Below are 22,938 nucleotides of genomic sequence, written 5' to 3'. Positions count from 1 at the left end.
ACTCCATTTTCATAATAAATGCTAAACAATATTAAACAATACTAAAAGCCACATTGAAGCACACAGAAAAATAAGAAGGTCCCCAATATAACTGTGTTTCTTGCCTGACTGTAACCGGCAGCGTATGGGGCAGTAAGAACTCATACCGTTCACACCCACCTGCTTGGCTGTAGCTTGGCCTTTTCCAGTCATGCTGAACGGTGCTGTCTTATAATCCAGAAATTCCATTTCTAGGTACAGACCTTGGTTTTCAGCGTGTGGTCCCCAGACCAGCATCCTCAGCAAGGCCTGGGAAGTTTGACCTGTACATGATTAGCCCACACATCCACCTCCCCCCAGACCTGACGAACTAGGAACTCCAGGGGTAGGGCCCACATCTGTGTTCGAATAGTGCTTCCAGGCGATTCTATTTGTGCTAAACCACTATGCAAACTTGCAGGTGCCCTCTGAGAGCCATGTTCATAATGGCGTTGTTTATGATAACAAAACCCAGAATCAACACAAGGGCCTGTGAGCCGTGGACAAATGTGTCAATAGAGGTATGCTCATGCAGCAGAATTCTGCTTGGAAGTGAGCATCAAAGCATCAAGATCTAAAAAACAGTGGCAAAACAAAGAATTGAGTCATAGAAGAAATGTATGGTACGGCCCCACTTATACAAAGTTCCAATTCAGGCAACAAGAAGCAATGTATTGCTTAGGGAAAGATGGGTAGGTGGTAAAACCGCAAAGAAGAACAAGAACGTGGTTCTCACGAGCCTCAGGATGGAGAGACCCTTGGTGGGGAGAAGGGGTAACAGCAGGAAAGTGATGGGGAAGGGTGCGTGGAGTGTCTTATGGGCTGGGGTTATGTGTTTTCTTAATTCAGGTGGTTGGTACTATTATTCATGTTTTATAAACTCTTGGGAATAGGTGATATAAAGAAATGAAAACAAAGAAGAACCCATGAGGAAGGCTGAGATGGAGGCTGGTGGGTACGAAGGTGTACCCAGGTTTCTGGTACCATAGGGCTTTCCCTGTGGAGCTGTGCTCCACACCTTTCTGAAGTTTGTTATAGAAAAAACTGGCAGCAGACGCTTGTTAAAAAAAAATGGCCAAGAGGATTTTATTCCAGCCTAATGCCATAAGGGAGAGAGACTGAGGTCAAGGTGGTACGGGTGGACAGGTGGGGATTTACAGCCAGCAGGAAGGGTGAGGGAGAGGAGAAAGAATGACTAAGAACAGGTTATCATCAAGGGGACCAGGAGAAAGAGCTTGATTAGCTTTTAAAGGTGAGGGGATTCTTTGCTAAGAAGGATTCTTTGCTAAGTCTGGGCTCAGCAGCCCAGGAGAAGCCAAGTGGAGAAGAGGGCTCAAGGTGGTCAAAGAGGGCTTGCTAGCATTTGGTCAAGGAGGCCTTGTCAGTGTGGACCCCTCCCCCCCGACCCCTGCAGAAATCTGCCAGCATTGCCTGTATACAAACTCTTGTACTCATGTACTTTGTAAGGCAGTGGTTCTCAACCAGAGGCACTTTTGCCCCTTGGAACATGTGGCAATGTCTGGAGACATTTTGATGGTCACAACTCAGAGTAAATAATGAATAGAGGCCAGGGATTCTGCTGAATCTCCTGCAATGCATAGGACAGACCCCAACAACAAAAGCTGACCTGGCAGAAAATATAAATAGCTTCTCACCACAAGATAAAGGAACTACCTAGTAAAGCTTATGTATATTATAAAGCATATTCTCATAGTCTCTTCTTAATCAGGTTGTTTGTTTTCTTATTGTCAAGGAATTTCTTGGCAGTTCTTTATGTATGCTGGGTACAAATCCTTTGTCAAATATATGTTTTGTGAATATTTTCTCCCAGATTGTGGCTTGTTTTCCTTCTCTTAGTCTTTTTTAGAGACCAGACGTTTTCAATGTTGATGAAGTCCAATTTATCAGTTGGTTCTTTTATGAACTGTGCTTTGGGGACCATATCTAAGAAAACATTGCCTAACTCACAACCATAAAGATTTTTCTCCTGTTTTCTTCTAGAAGTTCTGTAGTGTTAGATTTTGCATTTAGGTCTATGATCTGTTGTGAGTTATTTTTTTAGTATGGTGTGAAATATAGATACAAGGTTATTTTGGGGGGGTATATATATGCCCAGTTGTTCCAGCACCATTTGTTGAAAAGCTTTATCCTTCCACTGCATTGCCCTTGCACTTTTGTCAAAATCAGTTGTCCATACATAATGTCAGTTTATTTTCGGAACGTATATTCTGTTCCTTTGATCTCTTTCTCAATTTTATACCAGTATCACATTGCTTTGCTTACTGCAGCTTTTTAATAAATATTGAAATCAGTAATGTTAGCCCTCCAACTTTGTTCTTCTTTTTCAAAGTCAGTTTGTTCTAAAAATGTTTTAGACCATTTATATTTATTGTGATTGTTAATGAAGTTTGAGAAGATCATTTTGCTATTTATTTTCTATTTTCCCTGTCCTTTATTTCCCCTTTCCTCTTTTTCTACCTTCTTTTGAATTAATCAACTACATTTTTGATGATTCTATTTTATTTCCTTTGTTGATTTACTAAATGTGCCTATTTTAGGGTTTATATTTTACATATTTAACTTGTCAAGTCTAACTTGAAGTGATAGTAAATAACTTAATATTTAAAATTTTTTTAATGTTTTTTAAATTTATTTTTGAGACAGAGAGAGACAGAGCATGAGCAGGGGAGGGGCAGAGAGAGAGGGAGACACAGAATCCGAAGTAGGCTCCAGGCTCTGAGCTGTCAGGACAGAGCCCAACACGGGGCTCGAACTCACAGACTGTGAGATCGTGACCTGAGCCGAAGTCGGACGCTTAACTGACTGAGCCACCCAGGCACCCCTATAACTTAATATTTAAATAAGAACCTTACAATTGTATGCTTCCATTTGTCTCCTCCTAGCCTTCATGTTGATTTTGTCATGAATTTTAATTTGACTTATAAGCCCCACAATGTATTGTTATTTTTGTTCAGTCATATATCTTTTAAGGATATGTAAGTTACTTCTAAAAAATGTAGTAGTTACCATTTCTGGTGTAGATTCCTTTGTGTGGATTCAGATTTTCATTCAGAATCATTTTCCTTCTGGCAGAAGGACTTCCTTAACATTTCTTGTAGTGCCAATGCTGGTGATGAATTCATTCACTTTTTTATGTCTGAAAAAAACTTCATTTGCCTTCATTTTTAAAAAAGGTATTTTGGCGAGGTATAGAATTCTAGGATGATGGATTTTTTTTCCCTCCAGTATTTTAAAAAGGCTATTCCACTATCTTCTTATTTGTATTGTTTCTGATGAGAAATCTGCTATAAATTTCATCTTTGCTCCTCAGTGTGGAACGTGTTCTCCGGCAGCTTGAAACATTTTCTCTCTGTCGCGGGTTTTGAGCTATTTGACTATAATCTGCCTTGATGTAGTTTATGTACCTTATGTTTGGGGTTCATTGAGCTTCTTGGTTCTTTGAGTTAATTGTTTTCAAGTGTGGGGAATTTTTACCTATCATTTCTTTAAATAGTTCTTTGTGTTCCTTTCCCACTCTCTTTTGGGATCTCTTCTCACCTATTGTGATAGGTTGATTGAAGTTGTCTGTCTCTGATGGAACATGACCCGCAGGCCATGACAGAATTCTTTGATTCTGCTTTCTTCAGGGACTCGAGAAGAGCCTATGTAGCCAGTATGAGGAGAAAGTGCGCCCCTGCATTGACCTCATCGACTCCCTTCGTGCCCTGGGCGTGGAGCAGGACCTGGCCCTGCCCGCCATCGCTGTCATCGGTGACCAGAGCTCGGGCAAGAGCTCAGTGCTGGAGGCCCTGTCAGGGGTCGCCCTTCCCAGAGGCAGCGGTAAGAACTTGCTCTCTGTTTTAATCAGTTCAGGCAGCCATAACAAAATGCCACAGACTGGGTGGCTGAAACAGAGACTTATTTCTCACAGTTCTGGGGGCTGGAAGTCCAAGACCAAGGTGTTGGCATGGTTGGTTTCTCCCGAGGCCTTTCTCCTTGTGCAGATGACCATCTCCTTGTGTCCTCAGATGGCCTTTTCTCTGTGCACACACACGTCTGGTGTCTCTTCCCTTTTTTGTATGGATGCCAGTCACCTTGGACCCCACTCTTCTGACCTCATTTACCCTTAATTACCCCTTTAAGGAGTGGCCCCAGTGGTCACACTGAGGGCTGAGGCTCTAACACATGAATTGGGAGGGGGACGTGAGTCAGTTCATGGCACCCTCTTGTTGCACATTTTTGTGTGGGTTGTGTATAACCTGTGCATTATGGCAGGTCTGAGTATATGTACTTGCACCCCCAGCCCAGAACCACGTGCATGTGGGTGTCTTTCCTGAGCCCCTTCTCAAGAGGTGACCTTCCAAATGGGAGGTAAAGATTGGTGCTCTGATTAGCGGTGCTATTTGAGTGCCAAGGTCAAGGGATCGGTGGGGCTCCAGGGGAGAGAGGGCAGACCTGAGATGGGCCTTGAAATACAGGTCAGATGTAGGAGAGGGTGGGGTCTGGAAGTTTACGGCAGGGGGACGTGGTCAGGGGGCCTGGTGAGGGCAGTATGTGTTCCTGATGGTAGGGGTGTATCCTGGGGGATAGCGGAGGACATTTATCAGAGTTTGGGGGTTTCCTACGAGAGTGCGCCACCCGAGCTGATGGCAAAACAGTGAGTTCAAGCGAGAAGCCGAAAGTGGTGGCTCTCAAGCATTAGTGAGCAAAAAATTACCTGGAATGCATACTCAAAATGCATATTTCTAAGGCCACCCCAGACCTAATGCATCCGAGTGTCGCACAAGGGGACCAGGCGCTTTTAGCAGCCTGCCCAGATGATTATAGAAAAGTTTGCGCAGCATTGACCTCAGGCCACCGTCTAGGACTCTTGACAGCAGAGTGCAGGACTGATGCGGACGTGGCCTCCAGGTATTGTCACAAGGTGTCCTCTGGTGCTGAAGCTGAAGAAGCTCATGAATGAGGATGAATGGAGAGGCAAAGTCAGCTACCAGGACTTCGAGACGGAGATTTCAGACCCTTCGGAGGTGGAGGAGGCAATCAATACAGGTAAGTGCCCCACATTTGTTCGCCATCACCTGTTTGGACATCTGGCCACCTGGGTGAGGGAGGAAGGGGTCCATCTGTCACTGTCCCCCTCTTCCCCTTCTGGGCCTGTCCTGTTCTCCTGGGGGCCTCCCTCCGGCCCTCATCTGCATCAGGCCCCGGCTCCCTTGTGTCTTCTCTTCTTTTACCCTCAGTAAGACCAGCGCTTTGGACAGAATCTGACCTCAGCAATTACTTGCTTAGTATGTAAACAAGCATCGGAGAGTAATGTGGACTTTAAAATTTAAACAAGGAGTATCTGTCCCTTATTCAAAGGCTTCCCCACTCCACAGATCTGATGGAAGAAGAATTGAGTGTGGGGCCAGGGAACCCCTTTCCCCGTTAGCCTCATGAAAGGCATCCTGGACCATCCCCGAACCCTCTCTGGAAGCATTTCATAGGCCTTTTCCTCTGCATGTGTTTGCACAATCCCAGCTCGGGTTGACCTACAGTGCGTCTCAGTGAATGCCAGCCACAGAGACAGAGAATCACCCTGTCCCCATGAAGCATCTGAAAGGAGAGATAACACGCGGAGGACATAAGGACAAGTGGTGGCAGGGTTGGCTGCGGCTGAGAGTGAGCAAGGCGGATAGATAATCTCTGCCACGTGGACCTTCGCTTCTTCCTAGTGTGTCACAGCCTAGTCTCAGTCATTTGGGGAGCAGAAGTGGCAAAGAATGAGCTTGGCTCTTAAGAAGGTAGCAGCCACTTGGGATGGGTACCGGGTGTTGCATGGAAACCAATCTGACAATAAATTGTATTAAAAAAAGAAGATAGAAGCACTAAGTCGCATTTATAGACTGTTTTACAAAAGTTGAAGGATGCTTTTACAGTCAGAACGTCATTGTGTGATTGTTGGGCTTAGATTAGCTCCAGGGGCAAAACACTCAAAACCGCTGTGTGTACCTCTCGCCCTTCCTGTGTAACGACGCTGTCTCAAAGCCCAGTGGCTTGGAAGCATTGGTTTCTCGCGATTCGGTGATCAGCCGGGCAGTTCTTTCCTTCCAGCTGGCTTGGCTGCGGCCAACCGTCGAGGATGGCCTCGGTCACATACCCAGGCCCTGGGCTGGAAAGACCAGGCGTTCTCCCCATGCGGTGGCCATCCTCCTCCAGGAGGCCAGGCTTGGCTTTTTGCGTGGTGGCGGACGGGTTCCTGGCAGGAAGGGAGGAGGATGCCCCAGGCGCAAGGTCTCGATCTCTACTGGAGTCCATTCTGTGATGTCCTGTCAGCCACGGGCAAGCCCGAGGTCGAGGGACAGACTCTCCGGTTGGGAGAAGGTCGCCCTGGAGAGGAGCGTGCGTGCAGTGACGGAAGGGAATACCGATAAATGAATTTAGATCTTGAAATTGTCATCGTTAAGGAGGCAGGAGCCAGATGAGGTCCCTTGATAGGATGACAATGCCAGGGCTCGTTTTGCTCAAAACTAGCACGTTCCCCTCCATCATTTCCCAAATCCTGTCCCAGCGTGCCCATGTGTTTTTATTTGCTTTCATTTTGCTTTGTTGTTAATCTCCTAGTGACGTCAGGGGAAGGATTTAGGCGCCATGCCAGGAAGAGCTCAGGTCGGCCCCGCTCTGGCCTGGTGCAGGTGCACCTTTAGAGATGTTTCTCTTGCTCTCTCCACAAACAGTTCTGGCCACTGGCAGGGAGAACCCTGAATTGTCCTTTGAGTTTCCTTTTAGCCCCGGAAAAGTGAATCTGCTCCAGATATGCCTTATCCAAGCACGGCAGGTAGAAGGTGCTTTCGGAGGATTTGCTATAGGGAGATGCTTGTACTGTATGCTCTCTTCAGGTTTTCTCGTTTCCCCCTTCCCTAGCCCAGAATGCCATCGCTGGGGAAGGACTGGGGATCAGTCATGAGCTAATCAACCTGGAGGTCAGCTCCCCTCACGTCCCGGATCTGACCCTGATAGACCTCCCCGGCATCACCAGGGTGGCTGTGGGCAATCAGCCGGCCGACATCGGACGCCAGGTACAACCTCGGTCTGGGGGGGACCGGGGCCGTGCCCTGGACACCAGCGAGTTCCGGGCTGAGTTGGGAGGGTGGCTCTCAGGAGGTGTGAAGGGTGGGCTCCGTGGCCTCCACCAAGTCAGATGGAGATGTCCTGGGGAGCGCGAGGCAAGGAGGCAGAACTGGAAATCCATTTTACGGTGTTTCGGTTTTATACGGGGACCCATTTTTGGTTAGAGTTACATTTTGTGGCGTATCTAAGCTGGCGTGTACAGGAAGGGGTTTTATGTGGGGAGAGAAAGCATTAGCAACAGATATGATGGCATTTTCATGTTGGCAAATGTTACCCAAGAGATTAAGATCTAGGGCACCGTCATGCACTTGGTGGCATCTTCTCTTTCCCTGTGGTTGTCCTCTGTGGAATCCTGGGAGATAGTTAATGAGCTAAGGTCTGGCGGTTTTCCCCAGACCCCAGAGCTCCATTTCTGCCACGGGAGACTTGGTTTCTTGTAACTCTGGCTTGAGAAATGCTGCAGGCTTGTTTCTTTCGGGGAGATACCCCTGGGACGTGGAGGTCCCAACGCAAGGGCAAGGTCGGGACCTGTCCCTGCCCTCATACGCCTTCATTTTCTCACAGACCAAGCAACTCATCAGGAAGTACATCGTTAAGCAGGAGACAATCAACCTGGTGGTGGTCCCTTGCAATGTGGACATCGCCACCACAGAGGCCCTGAGCATGGCTCAGGAGGTGGACCCCGATGGAGACAGGACCATAGGTAAGAAGAGGGAAGAGCCTAGAAACCATAGGAGGGCTTTACTTGGCCGTGGGCTCAGCAAATGATGCCTCTGGTCTCGGCCGGACCCGTGTTTCCCCAAGCGTGGGCCAAGCCCCATCTGCACCAGAAGTAACTGGAGAATGTTTAGAAATGCTAGTGGGGCGCCTGGGCGGCTCAGTCGGTTGAGCGTCCGACTTGGGCTCAGGTCATGATCTCGCGGTCCGTGGGTTCGAGCCCTGCGTCGGGCTCTGGGCTGACAGCCCAGTGTGCCTCACTGGGGAGGTGGAGAGTCATCGCAATAGAGCATGAACTCTTCGACTGGGTAGAAGGGAAATTAAATGGCCGTCACAGGCTGCTGTCTCTCTGGCATGAGGGCCAAGCCCTGGGTGAAGCAAGCCCCCCACAGCTGCCTGGAGGGGCATACCATCTTCCTGGGGCCTGAGCTGTAGTTCTGTCACTGGCCAGGGGCTCCGCCTCAAACCGTGGACTTGGGGGTTGGGGGTGCCGTCGTGTCCCCACGAGCAAGGCTGAGAGGAAACTGTGAGCGTTCTCTGATGGAAAGGCTCCGGCTTGCAGGCATCTTGACAAAGCCTGACCTGGTGGACAGAGGCACCGAGGACAAGGTGGTCGACGTGGCACAAAACCTCGTGTGTCACCTGAAGAAGGGCTACATGGTCGTCAAGTGCCGGGGCCAGCAGGACATCCAGGACCAGCTGAGCCTGGCCGAGGCTCTGGAGAAAGAGAGAGTCTTCTTTGAGGACCACCCACATTTCAGGTACCCGGGCCGTGTTTCCGCAAAGGGCAAACCAAAACGTAGGCCCTCCATTTCTCCTGGGGAACATGGCTGCCGCCCAAAAGCAGACGTTCGCAGTGGGTGTGTGAGTGTGTCTATACCTTGACAATGCCCGTGGGATTTGCCCAGGAGAACAAAAGAGGAACTGACAAAGTACAGCAGGAAATAGACGTCCACGGCCAGATGGGGAGGGAACTGGCTACGATAATTGAAAATAAATTAAATAGAAACACAAATACCGGAAGAAAACATAAATACCTCAGAATAGAAAAATAATTAGAAAGCTCAGAAATTGACCCAGAGACATACATTTCCTATATGATAAATGTGGCCTTTCCAATCGCGGGCCACATCAGTTTGATTATCAGTCAGGGGCACTGGGGGAAATTGTAAATTTTATGTTATGTACCTTTTACCACAATTTTTAAAAATTGACAGATGTGGAGACCAGAGCCTAGCTGTGAGTGTACTTTCACAAACAGGCATGCCCTTTATCCTAAAAAGTTCTTTAAACTATAAAGAATCTATAATAACTCGGCGAACACAGATTTGGATACAGCGAGGATAGGCCTTCCTTCCTCCAAGCAGCCCATGGTTTAGGTTCTTGTCTTGGGGAAGGGTGTGTCCCATAGTTCAATGTCATCCATACACCTACGTAGGTACGTGTCGGGGTATTTTTGTGAAATCCTATGCTGACATGCATTATGTAGACTTATGTGCATATTACCTACGTGAAGAAGGGTGTGTGTGTTATGAAAACATATCCATAGGTGACCAAGCGTATCTTTATAAAGACCAGTTCTGTAGTCAGATGTCATGAGACATATTTAAAAAAATGTTTTTAAATGTTTATTTATTTTTGAGAGAGAGAGAGATACAGTGTGAGCAGGGGAGGGGCAGAGAGAGAGGGGGACACAGAATCCGAAGGAGCTGTCAGCACAGAGCCCGACGCGGGGCTCGAACCCACGAACCGTGAGATCATGACCTGAGCCGAAGTGGGACGCTTGACCCGCTGAGCCACCCAGGCGTTCCAAATGTCATGAGCCATATTTAATGTCTCAGCTGGAAGGGATCCCTCTATACCATTTCTTAAAGAAAGCTTTTTATTTTAGTCCCGGTCAGCTGACATACAGTGTTATATGAGCTTGAGGTGTACAATTCTCTCCAACTCTATGCCATTTTTGAAGTGTCCGAAATAATGAAGACCCTGCCCTCGTTCCGCGCAGGTTAATTCTGCACATCTGTTGGGTACCCGCGGCAGGGCGCTCCATCCGCCTGGGAATAACTCGATTTGCCTTGCCTTTCCCTGCAGCAGAAAGCCGGCTTGCGTTTTCTGGCCACACCAGCATGGTTGTGCATGTCGTGTTCTCTTCTCCGTCCGCAGGGTTCTTCTGGAGGAAGGAAGGGCCACCGTGCCCTGTCTGGCGGACAGACTGACCACTGAACTCATCATGCACATCTGCGTAAGCACATGTAGAGGCGACCGTTCTCTGACTCGAGTCCCACAAACCCAGAGCCAACCCGCGCGGGCTCGCTCACCATCCGCACGCACACACATCTCCCCGGGGATCTCGTTAAGCTGCAGGCTCAGGTTCGGCGGGTCTGGAGCACAGCTTGGGATCCTCGAGCAAGCTCCCGGACGGTGTGTGACTGCGGCACCACATGTTGGGCGGGACCTGATAGACTACATCCGCTTGGCCTAAAATCTCATGCGCCCTGCACGAACCTGTTCCTTTCTCGTTGCCAGCCGCTATGGCAATGGCTTGACAACGGTCATGGTCACAGATTTCATATTTTAAATCTCTCCGTGGTTCTTTTTCAAGTTTGTCTGGACAGAATCCCTTTCTCTTTCACCTGTGCGGTCCCTTAAAAAGGTTTCCTTTGCACATATTTCTGTTGTATGCAGCGCTTGAGGATTCGAGTGTCAGGTGCACTGGGTCCTGGTAGCCATCACCCACAATGACCTGGACTAGGGTTTCGACCCTGAGCCTATCCTCTCTGGAACTTGATCTGTGGGTATTCATGGAAGCCCAGGTTCAGAATCGGTTTCTCCAGGGAGGTGCAGCCTCCGGCCTGAATCATTTTAGATTCTCAGCTCGAGGCCTGGGGGACCCCTCAGGGAGTATGAGTTTGGGCAGCAGACCTGTTTGAGGGCTGGTTTGTGGTTACAGATTTTCAGCAGAGATTTTATGTCCTTCCGCTCAGCACCGAGTTCAGTCCCCAGGAATGGGAACAGAGGGCACGGTTGTTCCTAGCTCTTTGGGGTCCCAGCTTTGTAGAGTAAGAAGACGTTGGCTCGTTAGAGTCCCCGCCTCGAGCAAGCCCACCGGGATTTATTCGTTGCCCTAACACCAAGTGAGGCTCTGAAATGTCACCTCAATTTTTCTTTCCTACAAATGCCCTGCGAGGCCAAATCTGGCTGTACTCCCGCTCTCCCCATCCGCCCCTGGGCACCCGTGTCACCTGTCTGTGCCTCTGAGTACCTGCCAGCTCATGGATACACTTCAAGGAATGCTTTTTTTTTTTTTTAATTTTTTTTTAACGTTTATTTATTTTTGAGACAGAGAGAGACAGAGCATGAACAGGGGAGGGGCAGAGAGAGAGGGAGACACAGAATCCGAAGCAGGCTCTAGGCTCTGAGCCATCAGCACAGAGCCCGACGCGGGGCTCGAACCCACGGACTGCGAGATCGTGACCTGAGCCGAAGTCGGCCGCTTAACCGACTGAGCCACCCAGGCGCCCCTCAAGGGATGCTTTTGATGTGCCAGCCAGCATTTTTTGATGTTTGCGGTGGAAGAGGGCGCTAGCATGCACCGTCCACCGTGTCGTCAGAGACAGAAGTCTCTGAAAACTTTAAATCTGTTAACAAAAGTTGTTGAATCTCAAATTGTCCCAACTGCTGCTTTTTCAGAGCCCACAAGACAGGTGGCCCTTTCTAATGTCCCTGCAGATCGTGGAAGGAGCTCTTCCTGGCGTTGCTTGGACAGGATGCAGGAACCGTGCAGAGTAGCCACCTTGGCGTGTCCCTGAGACTGTCCCCCCTCCCCCCAGGAGTGGGAATGTGGGGAGGCCTGGGTGGAGTCAGTGCCCGCTAATGTGCCTCCCTCTTCACCTTCGCTCTAGAGCAAGCCAGGAGGTCAGGTGTACCGTACAGGTGGCCTGGGGGCTCCAGCTCCTTCCCTGTCCGTATTTATGTCTTTGCATTCTTTTCTGTTTTCCTCAGAAATCTCTGCCCCTGTTAGAGAATCAAATAAAGGAGAATCATGAGAAAATAACAGAGGAATTACAAAAGTATGGCTCAGATGTACCAGAAGATGAACACGAAAAAATGTTTTTTCTGATAGATGTGAGTATTGCCCGTAGCATCGAGTCGGAGATTCACACATCATTGTCCAGAAAGGGATCGTGTGCCTCATGCACTTTTCTCTCACTCCCCAAAAGCTGACCCAGGCTCACTGTGCCCATTTAACACCAAAGAGGGGCCAGGGCGAAGGGACAATGGGCAGTGACAGATGGTCACATTTGCCGTATGGATTGCTTATCACGCATGCTCACCCGAGACCCCGAGGGCGGTTGGGGGTGTGGGAGGGTCTGGTACCCCTGTCACGTGGTGAGGAGTCACTTGCCCACCCTCAGCCTACACACGGCCTCCAGACCACCCCACTTGTATCTGGAACATCTCCGCTTATACGTACGTTCTCCTTCTTAACAGAAAATCAATGCATTTAATCATGACATCACCTCTTTAATACAAGGGGAGGAGTCTGTGGGGGAGGGTGAGAGTCGGCTGTTCACCAAAATCAGACATGAATTCCACAAGTGGAGCATCGTGATTGAAAAGAAGTTCCAGAAAGGTGAGTGCCAGGCACCGCCGTAGGCCTGGCGAGGTGGGTCAAGGCGGGCGGTGCGGGTGGCGAGGAGGGCCAGAGGGGGGAGGGGGTGCCTTTGCTCCGCCCAACGTCACTGAACCCAGGCCAGCCAGCGCCTGCTGCAGACTTCGGAGGACACCTAGAGAACACGCAGAGGAATCTGCCCAAGTCTGCCAGGGCTTCGACCAGAATCAGCCCTCCTGCAACAGTAGCAGGGTCAACATGGCGCCCGCCACTGCCTCATGCTCTTCGTGGTCAGCTGGCCGTGGCCTTGAAGCCCGTGTGTATCTCAGTGGATTTTGTAGCTGCAGCAGCGATGCAGGGGAAACGAAACATAGCCTGGGCACCATCGCTACACCACCAAATTCTCAAGAGTCCGAAAAAGGTAGAGAGTGTGACCTGAAGTTAATTTTTTTAATATTTCGAGATGCTTGAGGTCAATCATATACTGGCCAGTGATAAAGCGGCAGCAGCTGAGGGGAATTTTAAGTGACTTTGCTTCTACTTGGGCAGCTTGGTGGCGGGTTCCATAATGTACCTTGAGCTGACTGGAGGTTCCGACTGGCCGCTGTCCTTGGCTTTGAGTAATGAACGTGAGAGGATACATCATGCCATTGTTGACATAATTCGACGGCCACGCCTTTCAGTCGTCTGTTCGTTGGCAGAGGGCATGGAGGGCAGGACGAGATAAATGACAGCGTTCCCTGGTAGAAGACTGGGGCGGTCACTTGCCACTTGCCACTTGCCATCTCTGCACCACTCCCAAGCTGCTGACCGTGCTGCGGGAAGACAACAGTCCTTCGCTTCCAGCAACCCCCCTCGTGCATGGCTCAGCAAGCTTATTACAGCATGCGGCCCATGAGAAAACAGCTCTCATTTTAAGATGCTAAATTCCTTCCAACAAGTTATCAGTTGCATGTCACTGGGTTCCCACATGCAAGAAAATGCATTTGGACCCCTAACTCACTCCCTGTACAGAGATAAACTCAAAATGATCAGAAACCAACCTGTGAGCACTGAAACTATAAAACTCTTAGAAGAAAACCTGGATTCTAACCTTCGTGGCCTTGGATGAAGAGGCGGTGTTTGCACAGGACACGACATCACAGGCGACAAGAGAAGTAACAGACAAGGGGGACTTCATCAGAATAAACAACGTGTGTGGGTCAAAGGGCGCCACCCCCCCCCCCGCACAGAACCGGAGAAAATACTTGCAAATCACACATCTGACAAGGGTCCAGTGCCCAGACTATACAAAGAACTCTTACAGATCAACAACAAAAAGCCAAATAATCCAAGTTAAAGTGGACAAAGGATGAGAATAGACATTTCTCTAAAGAGAAGACACACAAATGGCTTCTGGGCTCACGAGTAGGCGCTCAGCGTCATTAGCCGTCAGAGAAATGCAAACCAAAGCCACGGGAGACACCATCTCACACGCACTAGGGTGGCTGGTATGTTAACGTACCCGTGTATTGGTCTGCTAGGGCCGTACCAATAGAGCACAACAGACTGTGTGTCTTAAATGACAGAAACTTACTTTCTTACAATTCTGGAGGCTGGAAATCCAAGATCAAGGTGCCAGCATGTTTCGATTCTCCGGAGCCCTCTCTCCTTGGCACGTAGACATCACCTTCTCCGTGTGTCCTCCATGGTCTTTCCTGCGTGGCTCTGTGTCCTGCTTTCTTCCTATAAGGACACCAGTCAGATTGGAGTTCAGTCCACCCCAATGACCTCATTTCAGTGCGATCGCCTCTTCAGAGGTCCCGTCTCCGGACACAGTCACATTTCCTAGGTGCTAGGGGTTAGGACTTTAACATACCAATTTTGGAGAGATACAATTCAGCCTGTGACAGCGGATGATAGAAAATGTTCAGCCATGGAAAAGCATGAAGGACGAAACGTGCTGCAACATGGACGAACCTTGAAGACACTGTGCTGAGTGAAGGAAGCGAGACACAGAAAGCCACATGTGTTTTGGTTCCATTGATATGAAATGTCTGGGACAGGCGTGTCCCTAGAAATAAAGAGTAGAGGAGTGGTTTCCGGGGGCTGGGCGGGGGGAGGGAAATGAAGAGGGAGTCCTGATAGGGAGTGGGGTTCCTTGGGGCGATAGAAGTGTTTGAGAATAAGCTACTGGGGACAGTTGCACAATTTTGTTAATGTACTAACAAATCACTGAGCTCTACACTTGACTAGGTTGGATTTAATGTTTTATTTTTGAGAGAGAGCAGGGGAGGGGCAGAGTCTGAAGTAGGCTCCAGGCTCTGAGCTGTCATTACAGAGCCCGATGTGGGGCTCGAACCCATGAACCATGAGATCATGACCTGAGCCGAAGTCAGGTGCTTAACTGACTGAGCCACCCAGGTGCCCTGACTAGGTTGAATTAAAAAAAAAATTTTTTTTAAGTATATATATCTATTTTGAGAGAGAGAGCATGCGTGAGCAAGGGAGGGGCAGAGAGACAGGGAGAGAGAGAATCCTAAGCAGTCTCCATGCTGTCAGCACAGAGCCCAACGTGGGACTCGATCTCATGAACCGTGAGATCCTGACCTGAGCCTAAACCAAGAGTCGGATGCCCAACCAACTGAGCCACCCGGGTGCCCCCCAAGGGTGAATTTTATAGCATGTGAATTTTATCTCAGTTTGTACAAAATTCCTACGAGAAAATATCTCCCAACCAAAAGAGGATACCTAGACCATGATTCCTGGTTAGTTCTTTTCTTTTTTTTTTTTTAATTTTTAAAAAATGTTTATTTATTTTTGAGAGAGAGAAAGAGAGAGACAGAGTGCAAGCGGGGGAAGGGGCAGAGAGAGGGGGAGACACAGAATCCAAAGCAGGTTCCAGGCTCTCAGCTGTCAGCACAGAGCCCAACGCGGGGTTCGAACTCATGAACCGTGAGATCATGACCTAAGGCAAAGTTGGATGCTTAACTGACAGAGCCATCCAGGCGCCCCTCCTGGTTAGTTCTTAGGGCCTTCCTGAATTTCCACCCCCCAGTGTCCTCCACAGTCCAGTTTGTTGAGAAGAAAAAGAATTCCAAAAGTATAAAGAAACAACAAAGTGTTTTATATAGCGAACACTGATACCAGATCCCGTGAATGTGGTCTTACGGGCTTGGCTAGTCCGCTATCCCAAGCTGATTACAAATACTTTGTACTCATGCTCTGTGATGTGTCGCTGATTCTGGATGGCATTCGTGGTCATTTTTATTTTTTATATGATACAGTTTTCTTGCCGTCTGCGTTCCCTGCCCCCTGGCGTTATACCCTGGCTCTGTACTTGCCATCTTGACACGACTAAGGAAAATGATCTTGAGATCTGTTTTTTTATTGCTATCCCTGAATTATTTTCCATCGATAAATCCGATTTGAATTTTTTTTTTTTTCCATGCGGCTCTGTGTTTTCACAGAGTCCAGAATGGTATTGTGTTTCGAAAAACCTGTGGGGCGCCTTGGTGGCTCAGTCGGTGAAGCGTCCGACTTCGGCTCAGGTCGCGATCTCGTGGTATGTGGGTTCGAGCCCCATGTCAGGCCCTGTGCTGAGAGTGCGGAGCCTGCTTGGGATTCTCTCTGCCCCCGACTCATGCTTTTTCTCTATCTCAAAATAAATTAGGAAATGAAAAAGAAAAGCCCACAGGGTTATTTTTGTAAAATAATTCAGCACCGTTCTTTTCCAGGGTACAAAGCGATATATAAAGAAATTGAGAAATTTGAAAATCGGTATCGTGGCAGAGAGCTGCCGGGATTTGTCAATTACAAGACGTTTGAGATTATTATCAAACAGCAAATCAGAGAGCTGGAGGAGCCGGCTGTCGACATGCTACGCACGGTAACTGGTGAGTTCTTGATTTGGCTTTTTGGCGTTTTATTTCCAGGCCCGGGAAAGGCTTGGATCAAAACCAATGAGAGCTCTCCTCCCCGGGGTGTTTTCCAGTATCCAAGAACCCAGTCAATTCTCTGATTCTCCGGGGCACCAACTGGGTGTTCGACATTTGGACTCAGTTCCGACACTAACCGGGTTAGCGCCGACCGGACGGTGTAAGGGCTCACCCCAGGGGACTGCCCCCACGTCAGGCTGTGCTCCTGCCGGACAGGCTCTCGGGGGTTCCCACGGCCCCCTCCTCACGAGGTTCTATAAGTTGCCAGAACAGCTCACAGAACTCAGGAACACACTCGACTTACCTCTACTCGTTTATTTTAAAGGATGTACTTCCCTTTTCCAGGTTATTATAAGGGGTGTGAAGGGAAGTATAGAGGATGAGGCCTGGGGGGGTCCTGGGGCACGTGCTTCTGTCTCGTGGAGTCGGGGGCGGGGGGCACCACCCTCTGGGCACGTGGGTGTGTTCACCAGCCTGGGAGCTCTCTGATCCCTGTCATTTAGGGGATTTTAATGAGGTGGAATCAATGATCGCAAAGACATAATCAGTTATTAACTCAATCTCCTCAGAGGCGGCGAGGTGGGATGGGGGTGGGGGGGTGGGAGTGGGGCTGAAAGTTCCAGGCTTCTAATCTGGGCTCGATCTTTCTGGTGACCAGCCCTCACCCTGAAGCAGTCTGGGGCCCACCAAGAGTCACCTTCTTAGAACAAGAGATGCTCCTGTCACCCGGGGAATTTCTAAGGGATTTAGGAGCTGGGTGTCAGGAACCAGGGGCACCCACAAAATACACCTTTCTCATCGTCCACACCTCTGGTCGGCTCTGCAGCTGAGATGATTATTCCACAGTCTCAAAATACTCTATTTATTTGAATCCTTTTTTTCCCCCTAATGTGTATTCATTTTGAGGGAGAGACAGAGTGCAAGCAGGGGAGGGGCGGAGAGAGAGGGAGACCCAGAAACCGAAGCAGGCGCCAGGCTCCGAGCCGGCAGCCCAGAGCCCGACGCGGGGCTCGAACTGGCGGACCGCGAGATCATGACGTGAGCCGAAGTCGGACGCTCCACCGACGGAGGCACCCAGGCGCCCCAGCCATCTATGATTTTGAACGAATCTTGTTTTCCTTTCTTCAGATATGGTCCAGCTTGCCTTTGCAAATATTTCGAAAGGAAACTTTGATGAATTTTTCAACCTCTACAGAACAACCAAGGTAACACTGACCACATGCGATTTAACCAAAAAAAAAAAAAAAAAAAGTCAGCCTGATGCTAGAAAATAGATTTCTTGGATGAAGACCATCCCAACTTTGTTGCTTTCGCGGAGAAGCAGAGAATCAGGCTCAGTGGCTCAGTGCCACTTTATTAGTGGCATCACCAGTGATCCAGGGGAAGAAGCAGTAAGCAGTAAGCGAGGCGGACTCTGGAAATAAATATTTAAAATCACAAAAGAGAGCCAGAGTTCGTGGAGAATGGCCTCGTCTGAGGGAAACGGCCCCAACCCTGCAACTCACTGAGGAAGCCACATATACACCCGGCATTTTCCGAGAGTGAGGAGTCAGGAGGAAGCGAGGCCCCCCACATCATGCAGCTGAGACCCGAAGCGTCTACCCTCAGGAGCAGGGGCTCCCCCGGCGTGGTCAGCTCAGGCCACTGTAACGGAGCACCGCTGGGCCGCTCACCCGAAATCCCAGATCAATGTGGCGTATCTGGAATCTGCCGAGGGCCCAATTCCTGGCTTGCATGATCGCTGCCAGGACCATCGTATCCTCCCAAGCCAGGGAGAGAGAGAGCCAGAGGGAGGGAGGGAGAGAGCACTCTGGTGTCCCTTCTCATAAGGACACTGGCATCATCCGTAAGGACTTCACTCTCATGGGCTGGATCTCCCAACCCCCCACCCCAATGCCATCACTTTGGGGATTAAGCTTTCAACTTAACGGATTTGGGGAGACACACACTCTCGGTCCCTGGCACCCAGCACCGCTGGGAACACTGGCTTGGCCTGTCGCAGGCTGGGGTCTTGGGGCCTGCGACTTAAGCTGCCCGGGCCTCTGGCTCCTTATCCACGACATACGACTAAGAATACCTTGTTTGGAAGGTGTCATGAACACAGAAGAAAATGTCTGGGGTGCACCTGGCCTTATGCATCATAGTCGGTGGCTCCCAGTGGGCTCTGGGAAGGGCAGATATTTTCTGTGCGAGAGATCTATTCCCAGACCTTCTGGAAGCCAGTTTCTGTAAATTGCAGGAACATGAACCCTACGGAATTGAATGGATTTCAGTTTGGCCCCCGTTTTACCCCCGTGGTCTCTGTGATGGGCATATATACTCCTGATGAGACGGGAAAGCCCCCAAAAGAGAAATGAGGCCCGCAAGCAGAGCCCGTGCAGGTCCCCAGGCTCAGGGCAGGGGGGTCGGGGTCTGGGCGCGCTGCCCGCCCCCTCGCACCCCGCCGGGGAGGGAGCGCCCCGTCCTAGATAAGCCAGCGTGGGGTGCGCAAGGCCGTGGCGCGTTCCAGTAGGAGCCGGTTGGCTGCGGGCTTCAGGGAGGACCCCCTTCCTCGACCCGGCGATTTGTTTCTGAGCGAACTTCGTTCCGCTTCTCTTTTGCCCTAGTCCAAAATCGAAGACATTAAGTTTGAACTGGAAAACGAAGCGGAGAAGTCGATCCGACTTCACTTCCAAATGGAGCAGATTGTCTACTGTCAGGACCAGATCTACCAGCGGGCGCTGCAGAGGGTCAGGGAGAGGGTTTCGGAGGAAGAGAAGAGGAATAAAAAAATAAACAGTCCGATCTCTGAAGAAGTTTCTTCAGGGAACGTCTCCTTGTGTGAAATCTTGGAGCACCTGCTGGCCTACCGCCAGGTAAGTCTGCAGGCGGCTCGGAAAGGCGGCTTTCGTTCCCTTTCCTTTTCTTGTGGATGCCTCTCTCTAAGTCTCCGGGTCTCTGTGTGGTGACCGTCAGCCAGCCCCGTGTGCCCGGCCTCCGTGAGCCTCCGTGGAAGCATCGAGCCTCGGGCGGATGAGCCGAGGCTAAGGCTCGGAGTCACTCACGTCTGGTTTTGACGGGCTGTGTGGCCCTGGCCAAGTTACTTGACCTCTCTGAGCCTCAGCTTTCTTCTCTGTAGAGCGGTACCTCCTCACTGGGTTCTCGTGAATACTCTGGCAGCTGAGCGTGGGTGGAGCCCTTGGCTCGGGGTTGGGACGCGATGGCAGGAGCCACTCGCAGAGACACACGCTTTTGTGGCTACTGTACATTTCCAAGCATGTGAAAAAGCAGTCTAATTCACGCTGGGGAAGGACACACAGCTCTGCTAGAGCCGTTGAGACAGGTCAAAACCTGGACAGATAAAGCCAATAGTCATCTTTTGGCTTATCAGATATCTCCAGCAGGTCACTGTTTGGATGCTTTATGGCAGTGTTTCTTTTTTTTTTTTTTTTTTTCTTTTTAGATTTAAATCCAAGTTAACAGAGCGTGTAACAATGATCTCAGGAGTAGAATGTAATGATTCACCACTTACGTGTAACACCCAGAGCTCGTCCCAGCAAGTGTCCTCCTTGATGCCCCTTTGCCCATTTAGCCCATCCCCCTACCCAACACCCCTCCAGCAACCTTCTGTTGGTTCTCTGTATTTAAGAGCCTCTTAGGGTTTGTCTCCGTCTCTGTTTTGATCTTATTTTTGCTTCCCTTCCCTTATGTTCATCTGCTTTGTATCTTAAGTTCCACAGACGAGCAAAGTCATATGATGTTTTCCTCTGACTTCTTTTGCTTAGCATAACACACTCTAGTTCCATCCACGTAGTTGCAAATGGCAAGATTTCATTCCTTTTGATCTCCGAGTAATACTCCACTGTAAATATACCACATCTTCTTTATCCATTCATCCATCGATGGACATTTGGGCTCTTTCCAACCTTTGGCTATTGTCGATAGCACTGCTATAAACATGGGGGCGCATGTATCCCTTCGAAACGGCACACCTGTATCGCTTGGATAAATGCCTAGTCGTGCAATTGCTGGGTCGTAGGGTAGATCTATTTTTAGTGTTTTGAGAAACCTCCGTACTGTTTCCCAGAGTGGCTGCACCAGTTTGCATTCCCACCAGCGGTACAAGAGGGTTCCTCTTTCTCCGCGTCCTCACCAGCATCTGTCGTAAGGCAGTGTTTCTAGAACCCGACCATGCGCACAGATCTCCTGGGATCTGGTTGCAGGTTAGATGTGGATTGCAGGTGTGAGGTGGGGCCAAGGTTTCGCATTTCTAACGGGCTCCGAGGACAGAGACCTTCTTGGAACGGCAAGCCTCTAAACCAAGGCCCAGTAGAAACCCGTTTCTCTTTCTGTTGGTTTACTTTTCATATGTCAGCATCAACAAGATTACATTCACATACCTTGTTTTGCATTAGCGGATTTTTATACAAGGTTTAAATGTCTAGCGCAGCCAGAACTGCTCCCATAATGCTGCCCACTTCTCTTCCTCTTTTTCTTTTCCGCATTGTGTTGAGACACGTATCACATAAAATGTACTGTCTTAACCATCCTTAAGTGCCCAGCTTGGTGGCACAAAGCCTGTCCACACTGTTGGGCAGCCGTCCCCACCTCCGTCTCCGGGATTCTTCACCTTCCCAAACTGAGACCCTGCCCCCCATGAGACGCACCTCTCCAGCCCTTCCCCCGGCCCCGGCGCCCCCATTCTACCTTCTGATCCTGTGGACTTTCTGATTCCCGGGAGCTCGCCTAAGTAGACTCATGCAATCTTTGTCCTTTCGCGTCCGGGTGACTTTGCTTAGTGTCAGGTCCTCAAGGTTCACCTTTGCCATAACGTGCGTCAGACTGCCCTTCCTCTTAAAAGTAGCATCATACTCCTTTGTATGGAGAGACCGTATTTTGCGTGTTCATTCACCTGTCTGTGTGCATCTGGGCTGCTGGCACCCTTTGGGCCACCCTGGATGACGCCGCTGTGAACACGGCCATGTGTCTGTCTGTGCCCCTGCTTCTTTGTTAGGCAGAATTATCCTGCCTCTTCTTCCGTTGGTTTCGCTAGCAGTTTTAGAGTCAGCCTATTCTGTCTGTGATGAAAAAAGAGCTGTGGGCATTCTTGTCGCAATCCTATTCAATTATCAGTCTGCACCGGGAGAGTTGACATCTTTATGACATGACATTTTTCTTTCTGTGTATTTATTTTGAAAGAGACAGAGAGAGAGAAAGAGAGAGAGAATTCCAAGAAAGCTCTGTGCTGTCAGCGCAGAGTCAGATGCGGGGCTCAATCCCACAAACTGAGATAGTGACCTGAGCGGAAATCAAGAGCTGGGTGCCCAACCAACTGAGCCACCTAGGCACTCCTCTTTTTTTTTTTTCTTTAACATTTATTCATTTTTGAGAGAGAGAGAGAGAGAGAGAGAGAGAGCGAGCATGGGAGGGGCACAGAGAGAGAGGGAGACCCAGAATCCGAAGCAGCTCCAGGTTGTGAGCTGTCGGCACAGAGCCTGACGCGAGGCTCGAACTCACGAACCACGACCTGAGCCGAAGTCGGATGCTTAACCGACTGAGCCGCCCAGGTGCCCCAACACAGCCCACAGGTTTTTAAACTTTTTATCCTTCAGTCCGTTTAATCTTTTCAGCCGTCTCACGAGGCCGGGCGCTAATGTTACCACTGTTTTTTGGGCAGTGGTATTGCTGAGGCACCGGACGAATCGGCTTCCCGAGAGATCAGCCTTATGTCAGGAAAGAGCTCTTTAGGAACAGGCAGGGCGTGGGGAGGGTGAAGGGGGCTTGAAACTAGCTCCGGGCTCGCAGACACCGCAGAGGGCTCCCTCCGCCCTGTGACTTTGGGCGGCCCGGCCTCTTTCCTGCTGAATATTTAGCGTTGATTTAAAAAAAAAAAAAATTGCAACATCTTTTCAGCAAAGTTTAATTCGAAAACGGGGTTTTTGTACTCAGTCCACGTACCTTTATTAAGCTCATTCGAGCCGAGCCGAAGGTGCCCAAGTGGCCCCGGCAGGGAGGCGGGGTCAGGCTGCCCTCTGGCCCAGAGGCCGCTGCTGGGCTCGAGACCCAGACACCCAGGCGGGCACCCGCACCTGCCAGGCCCGGCCCCTCCTGACGCCGGCGTGCTGACGTCAGCCCCTCACCCTCCGTGAACTCTTCTTCCCTGCCAGGAGGCCGCCAACCGTATCGCCAGCCACATCCCCCTGATCATCCAGTACTTCATCCTGCAAGTGTACGGCCAGCGGCTGCAGAAGAGTATGCTGCAGCTGCTGCAGGACAAGGAGACCTACAGCTGGCTCCTGAAGGAGCGAAGCGACACCAGCGACAAGAGGAAGTTCCTGAAGGAGCGGCTCGCGCGGCTGGCCCAGGCTCGGCGCCGCCTGGCCAAGTTCCCCGGTTAAGTCCAGCTGCCTGTCCCGCCCCCATCTCCAGGACCCGCCTCCAGCCCCGCCCCCAGCCGCCGGACGCGTGGGGGAGCCCCGCCCTCAGCCCCTCCCCAGCCCCGGAAGCGTTGGAGGGGGTGAACCCGCCCCAGCCCCTGACGCGTGGGAGGACCCGCTCTCAGCCCCGCCCCCAGCCCCGCCCTCA

At 50.2% G+C, this 22,938-nt stretch overlaps 1 protein-coding gene across 3 annotated transcripts in view; it reads left to right on the top strand.

Annotated features, from left to right (window-relative positions):
- The window catches only part of LOC132684002 (interferon-induced GTP-binding protein Mx1), a 28,075-nt gene extending 5,233 nt beyond the window's left edge, over nt 1-22,842 (top strand). For all 3 annotated transcript variants that reach the window (XM_060640493.3, XM_060640495.3, XM_060640494.3), the window contains exons 4-15: nt 3,666-3,858; nt 4,930-5,067; nt 6,922-7,076; nt 7,693-7,831; nt 8,408-8,606; nt 10,009-10,087; nt 11,848-11,970; nt 12,337-12,478; nt 16,174-16,332; nt 17,503-17,579; nt 18,981-19,229; nt 22,521-22,842. In XM_060640493.3, the coding sequence (XP_060496476.2) occupies nt 3,666-3,858; nt 4,930-5,067; nt 6,922-7,076; nt 7,693-7,831; nt 8,408-8,606; nt 10,009-10,087; nt 11,848-11,970; nt 12,337-12,478; nt 16,174-16,332; nt 17,503-17,579; nt 18,981-19,229; nt 22,521-22,751 (1,884 nt within the window). In that variant the 3' untranslated portion in view covers nt 22,752-22,842. The remainder of the gene's footprint in view (nt 1-3,665; nt 3,859-4,929; nt 5,068-6,921; nt 7,077-7,692; nt 7,832-8,407; nt 8,607-10,008; nt 10,088-11,847; nt 11,971-12,336; nt 12,479-16,173; nt 16,333-17,502; nt 17,580-18,980; nt 19,230-22,520) is intronic.
- The last annotated feature ends 96 nt before the right edge of the window (nt 22,843-22,938 follow it).

This window comes from Panthera onca, chromosome C2 (assembly GCF_046562875.1).
Source record: "Panthera onca isolate mPanOnc1 chromosome C2, mPanOnc1 haplotype 2, whole genome shotgun sequence".
Taxonomy (NCBI): domain Eukaryota; kingdom Metazoa; phylum Chordata; class Mammalia; order Carnivora; family Felidae; genus Panthera; species Panthera onca.
The sequence above is the reverse complement of the archived record's forward strand: the minus strand, read 5'-3'. Positions and strand labels throughout refer to the sequence as shown.